Below are 6777 nucleotides of genomic sequence, written 5' to 3'. Positions count from 1 at the left end.
CAACAAATAACTAACCAACTGATGGTCCACATCAAATTGGTAGTGAAAGATGAATGGATTAAAGTTTTTACATAATTAGTCAAAAGTGAAAATTTGTTTGTGCTAAATTTAAAATAAGTTGTAAATTTCGTGTTTTTCATCCATTTTTTCTATAACATAAGGAATAAAAACAAAAGGAACTAAAGATTAGCTCACCAATATAAGCGGGTCCGCGAGTTTTTGCGATCCATGATGGGTGCCGAAAGTTTCTTTAACTCATCCAGCATATACTATATAAAGAAAGGTTTAACTTTTCTAAATTCCTTTCCTGCATATCAACTGCGATTTTTTATCCATCACCGGAGATGTTCCACGTTATGAAGGTAAATAAAGTCTTCTTAGTTTTTATATATGATATGTGTTGCAAATTTATTAGCATGGATCATTAGCTGGTTGCTTATTGTCACCAAGTGATACAAAAGGTTAGGTTTAGAGCAAAAGGGTTGCAAAATGGCAGAAGAGGTGGTGGTTCAAATCCTATCGAGGCTACCTCCCAAATCTTTGATGCGATTTAAATGCGTCCGTAAGTCATGGTGTGCACTGGTCAATAATCCAGGATTCATATTCCAACAACTCCACTTGTACAACAAATTTTCCTCCACTCCCATTCTTATCAAGCGTACGGTCATTAGCCGGACTGAAAGTACCAGCGAGGAAGTTGTGTTTTCCTTCCTCAATCTTCATAATGATGATTATAACTGTCATCTTGAGGCTAACTGTCATTCTATTGTTGAGGACATCAATTTTCCAGCTTCTATGGGTCTAAAGACGAGGGGCCAATTTATTGAGCTTCCTATGCCTAGTTCTAGTTCGTTTGATGAAGATGTATATGTTATAGGTCATTGTGATGGGATCATTTGTCTTTTAGTTATATATATTAGCACTAGCGTTATCATATGCAATCCAGCAATCAAGGAGTATAGGCTTGTTAAAGATGTAGATGTAATCTCATTTCATGTCGGATTTGGCTATCATCCCAAATCCAAAGATTACATACTTATTAATGTCATGTCGACTGGAGAGAAAGTATATGATAACGAGCGTCTCGTTATTCATCCTCCTAGGGCAAAATTATACACTTTGGGAACTGGTTCTTGGAGAGAGATCAATACAAATTATTTGGAAACAGAAACTACCCACTTTTGGCCTAGTCTTTTCCAGTTCTACTTTAAAGGAATTTTCTATTGGTTGGGAAATGAGCAAAGGAAGGAACTCATCTCTGAGTTTGACAGGGATGATGAGGATAACAATAGACTAGTAATCCTTTTCTATGATGCAGGTGATGAGCTCTTTCATAGTTTATTGCTTCCAGATGGTTTCTATGACCCAAGTGAGGGTCTTTATGGTATGCGTCTTGCATTGTTGAATGAATCCATTGCTCTTTATGGCTTTCACTGCATTGGTAACTGTCCTTCACCATTCGAAATTTGGATAATGGTCGACTTTGATGGTACCAACTGTTCTTGGACAAAACAGTTGGCAGTTGTGCCCACGGTGGAACTTTATATGCCAGGGGCACTTTGGAAGAACAATGTTATTCTAATTAACAGAGAAGGGCGAGTAGTTTCCTACAATTTTGATAAGGAGAAACTTAAATATAACCCGATACATGGTGTGCTTCGAGCAAGTTTTCAAGCTACAATTTGTGTACATAGTATAGTTTCAGTCAAGGGACAACCAACCTGAGAACAGATAAAGATGTATTCTATTTTATATCTTGCTTTCCAAAGGAGTAATAGTTTTTTTTTTTTTCCCTTCTTCTTCTTCTTTGATGAGACAAAGGAGTAGTAGTGTTGGTAGCTAGCAATTTCAACTCTCATGTTGTGTTCCATTTATCCTTGATATTAAAATATAAATTACAGATCTTTCTTTCATGCTTATGTTAGAGTAGGCATGATGTTGATAGGATTCAAATTTCTCACCACCAAAATATTGGTGATGATGCTATTTTGGTGGTGATACCACCACTCAATATAAAACTATCATGTATTATAACACATAATTATAGTTAATCATGATGTTTTATTAAAAAAAATATAATTTAAGTATTCAATTAATTATATATGACCTGACAAGTTTTAATAGAGTGGTGATATCACCACAAAATAAAAGTGGTGAGCAAATTTGAATTCGATGTTGATATGTCAATAAGTACTCCACTAAAGTTATAGTTTACTGTTAGCGTGAGTCCACTGTCATTGCCTTAGATATCATATTACCAATAACACTTGGACAACCAATTAGTTTATCAACTTTTTAATATGAATGCAAATGAAAAATGATATGGCGTGACATAAAGTATTAAATCACTAATATTATTTTTTTTTTTGGATCAATTTATGGTTTTGGGGTTTAAAATTGGAGAGAGGATCCTCTCCTAAGCTAGCGTTTTACCTGAGCTACCTAACAGATGAAGCACTACTAGAATAATGCTAATAGACATCATGTCTTTTAAATTAGTTAAGATTTCAACTGATGTAAATTATTTTTATAACATCGGTTCTAAAAAATCTGATTTCTATCATATAATAGATATCGTTTCTTATACTTAACTGATGTCTATACTTTTCATCCCAAATTTTAAAAAAACGCGGAAATGTACTAAGTCTCAAATTAAGTAAGCGGGAGCCAAAATTTCACTCCCTCCCAACACTTGGTCAGATTTCGACTCATTGACTAGCTAGGTTTTCCCCACAGAGACACCACGACACAGAGACACCGCGACACCTCCCCGTCCAGGAACCGACGTCCTCTTTCGCCTTCTCCGGCTCCGACCGCTCGATCTCCTCCTCCTTGTCCGCCTCCTTCTTTCTCATCTCTCTTCTGAAATCCAGTGAATCTCCCAATTGCTGAGATCGAGAAGCCGAAGCTGGAGCTGCAGTCGCCGTCTCTCCTTTCTCTTTCCATGGGCCTCCCCTTCTCAGCCCCTCTCTTCGACCGTTGAGGCGGCGACGGCCATCGCTCTCATCGACTGTAACTCGGTAAGAAGTTGTCTGGGTTTGACTTTCTAGGTTTTCAATCGATCTCTCTCATGAACATCTCCATGATGAGATATTGACGCTTTGCTCCATGATTAGAGGATCCTCTTAATCAACGCTTTGCTTTTGTTTCTGATAGGTGAAGATTGGCTTGATGATTTTGTCTGCTGGTTCTTTTTGTCAGTTTATCAATCTCGATGGTTTCCATTATCTAACAATATCTCAGTTACTTGATTTCTTTTCAGCTGCATCCCTCTTTACAATCCAAAAATGGATCCTGTTATTCCTGTACAAAACTGGAGAAAAGGATCTCAGGTATTCAAGGAATAATTGCTTCCTGAAATTTTGTACAATAGTAAAAAGAAAGCCTAACAAAATGGTTAGTATTTACTCTGACTGTTCCACAGATCGGCTTATTCTTGTACTTTTTTTTCTTTGTTGCAGTGGGTTGTATTGACGAGGAAGCATGCAGAGGTTGTAGTGAAAGACGATACAGTGTTTCCTATGTTTCAGTTGTATTGTAAGGTAAGTTGTCGTTAAATTATTGACTCACAGTTGCAGATGATATAATCTTGGTTATTCCCCAACATGGTGCCTTTTGAGATAATCCAGACATTCCATAGATAGGTATTGGAATGTTGAAATTTTGAAAGGAAGGCGATCATAATCAATTAGAAAAGGTGGCATATTGTAATCTTTCTCTACTTCAAAATTAAACTAAATTCACTTGTCCCAGGTGACATATTGTAATCCTTCTCTACTTCAAAACTAAACTAAATTCACTTGTCCTGGGTGATCCTAGAACTGGAGATGGAAAACTTTTAATGTGTGCTGAAAAGCCATGCTTGCAATGAATAGCTGAGATTGCTTAGGATTCTACTTATTGTTGTGTACCCCTTTTAGTTTGTTACCATGGTGACAGAGTGCTCCCTTTTAGTGTGCCATCTTATCTGTTGTAAGCTCATATTTTACTGTTTTGTGTATGATTATCATGCAGAGGAAGTCGTTACCTGAGTTTTGGCGGGATCATCCTGTTGTAAGTACTTTTCTTTATTTTTTTTTTAATTTGTAATCAATTACCACATCAGCTATCCCATAAAAGTATTCTTGCACCAATTCAAGCAAGTTGACATATCAAATGCATTTTCTCAATTTTTGAATTCACAGATAAATTTGAAGTAAGATCCAATGTACATTTTCTGAATGCATCTTGAAATTGTTAGAGAGGAATTGTAATTTTGTATTCTGAAATTTCCTGTTTCTGCAGCCGGCCGATAACTCCAAGGAGCACAATTGCATTCCAGACGAGCATTATGTTCAGACAATACTGGCTGTAAGATAAATTCCTGTTTAACCACTGTGAGCCTGATTTATTAATAGAGTTTAAGTTGGTTTTTCCTCAATGTTGAAACTGTACAAAGCCTTCTTCACCATAAGTCTTTGCATCACCTTTTTTGTAGGTATATCCTAGCTAGCTTCTTTCTAGGATTAAATATCTAGGTCAGATATATTTATGAAACTACATTTATGGTCATATATACGGTTACTGCTTCATAAACAATCTGAGATTTTGGTTTTTGAAAGCTGAATAGACCGACCAGAGAAAAGTGTCAGGACACTAGCTTAAAGTCTTTCATAATTCCTTATAACTAGAAAGGTCTCATCTTTTAAGCCGCTAGATTTTCTTAAGGATATTAATTACATTTTCATTATTTTAGAAATAATATCAAAGACAGACATAAAACTAAGTCTCAGATTAAAAGCCTCCAGGATTTTTTAGCTTTCTACCTGAACAATATTGGTGTATATGGAGGAAGGTATACGTAAGCAGATTGGGGCTTCAGTTGAAATAGCTAGCTGGGAATCCCATTCACCTGTGACTTTCGCTGTTATTTATGGTTCTCTTTTTTCTCTCTCCACCCCATTTTATATTGGAAAGATCAAACATCTTTGAGCTAAATAGTTTAAATTTCAGCAAGAAGGCCTTGAAGGAGAAATCACACGAAGATCACTGACACACTCATCATGGGATTTATCATCCACTGCAGACCGTGAACGCCGTGGATGGCACCCTATGACATACAAATATTCAGATGCTACTCCCATGCTTATTAAATCTATAAAGGTATGTGTAATTTTCTTGTGGCAGCAAGCCATCCTTTAGCAATGATATAGTTGAGGTTGGAGTCTTGGAGCAACCAAAAGTTGATTGGTTTCCTTCCTAATTAAACAATCCAAGTCATTGGGAATTGGTAGTTTATTGGCGCAACATTTAACCTTTAATGGTTTAGTGGCACCAAGATTTATGCTCAAGTTAATTGGAAATTACATGGTTGCACAATAAAGGTTTCTCTTGATGTTTGTATAAATTGACACTATTTACTTCTCGGATGTTTCAAGCAGTGGATATTCTCAAAGGAGTCTTATTAGATGTATATTAATATTGTCATTGAATAACAACAAGCTCCTTTGGTTACTCTGAACACTAGTGTTTAATCCAATGCTTTCTTTCTTCTACAAGCTTCCAAATGAATAATCCCTGCAATGGCTCAATTGTGTTCAAGGATTAAGTTCAGTACTAGCTCCGGACTGATTTGTAAAACTCATGAAATTGCATTCGATGTAGCATTGTTGTTGTAAAGGTAGAAAAACTCAACTGAAATTTGGTGACTTTTTATTTCAGGATGTAGATAATATCTACTATGAGACCGAGTATCGAAGAGAATGGTGTAGCAGCAAGGAGAAACCCTCTCCATGCTTTCTTTTTGCCAGAAAATTTACCCGGCCTGCTGCTCTCAGGCTTCTCAACACGGTAACATTCAAAATTTTTGTCAATGTTCTAGCTTTTGCTAGGATTTTTTCTAATGTATTTTTGTCGAGGAGTCCCGTAGGATGATGTTTTTTTCTTTCTCTCTCTCTCTCTCTCTCTTTTCTATTTGACAGACTACACTGGAGCTTAGATGAAGGACTAAATTCTAATTGTTGTCAAGTTTACTGTCAGCACGACACAGAGACACCGCGACACCTCCCCGTCCAGGAACCGACGTCCTCTTTCGCTGTTCCGACCTTTTGCAGGGGGCCTTACACGCTTACTCAGCACGAGGAACTGGCCAACAATACAATAAAAGCTCTATGCAACGCTGACACCTCAGAAGGAGTTTTTGTTGCTGGGAAGGATGTTTCACTGCCATAAACTAATATTAGGAACCCCAAGGTTCCCCTTAGAAATATTGGTGGATTAAGAGTGTCACAGCGCCCACTCCTTGCCTTCTTTGCAGGACGTATGCATGGCAGAGTCCGCCCAATACTTCTCAAGTACTGGCAGAAAGACTTGTTCTTTGTGTGCCTGTCGCTCTTTTTATTATTCCTTTTTCAAGTTCTTGGTGGGGTTTATTCCTTTCCTGATTTCTTTTATCTACTCGTATTCCAGATTCCTACTCCCCCTTTTTATTCTTCGTCTTTCTTCTTGTTACAAAAAATCTAAAAAAGTCAGTGCCATTTTGTTTCACTCGCTTTCCACCCACATGTATGTTTGATCTGGATGGGATCACAACCATATCTTGTTCCTTTTTCTCTAAACTTGCAGGGGAGATTGTGCAAATTTGGTCTCTTTCTTTGAGGGGTCAGGTCACACAAACAAGAAAAAGAAGAAGAAGAAGCACAAGAAAGGTGAGATTTCTCGACCTTTTTTGATCCTCCAGTTGGGCCCACGCAAATTTCCATTCTTACTGTTTTCTTGTGCCATCTGCCTGCAACTTGA

General features: G+C 37.2%; 2 protein-coding genes and 1 long non-coding RNA gene across 3 annotated transcripts; all 3 read left to right on the top strand.

Annotated features, from left to right (window-relative positions):
• The first annotated feature begins 327 nt into the window (after nt 1-327).
• Nucleotides 328-1907, top strand: LOC112194545 (F-box/kelch-repeat protein At3g06240). The gene has a single exon (XM_024334771.2). It carries the CDS (start codon nt 490-492, stop codon nt 1723-1725), a length of 1236 nt encoding a protein of 411 aa, XP_024190539.1. The 5' UTR covers nt 328-489; the 3' UTR covers nt 1726-1907.
• A 1369-nt stretch (nt 1908-3276) lies between these two features.
• Nucleotides 3277-4533, top strand: LOC112194946 (glycosyltransferase BC10-like). Its single transcript, XM_040516867.1, has 4 exons — nt 3277-3332; nt 3462-3542; nt 4015-4053; nt 4285-4533. Exons 1-4 carry the CDS (start codon nt 3288-3290, stop codon nt 4357-4359), a joined length of 240 nt encoding a protein of 79 aa, XP_040372801.1. The 5' UTR covers nt 3277-3287; the 3' UTR covers nt 4360-4533.
• Nucleotides 4534-4768: 235 nt separating this feature from the next.
• LOC112194945 lies at nt 4769-5996 on the top strand. Its single transcript, XR_002934216.2, has 3 exons — nt 4769-5142; nt 5701-5829; nt 5961-5996. It is a non-coding gene; the product is annotated as an uncharacterized LOC112194945 (long non-coding RNA).
• Nucleotides 5997-6777: the final 781 nt, after the last annotated feature.

This window comes from Rosa chinensis, chromosome 3, assembly GCF_002994745.2.
Source record: "Rosa chinensis cultivar Old Blush chromosome 3, RchiOBHm-V2, whole genome shotgun sequence".
Classification (NCBI taxonomy): Eukaryota; Viridiplantae; Streptophyta; class Magnoliopsida; order Rosales; family Rosaceae; genus Rosa; species Rosa chinensis.
The sequence above is the reverse complement of the archived record's forward strand: the minus strand, read 5'-3'. Positions and strand labels throughout refer to the sequence as shown.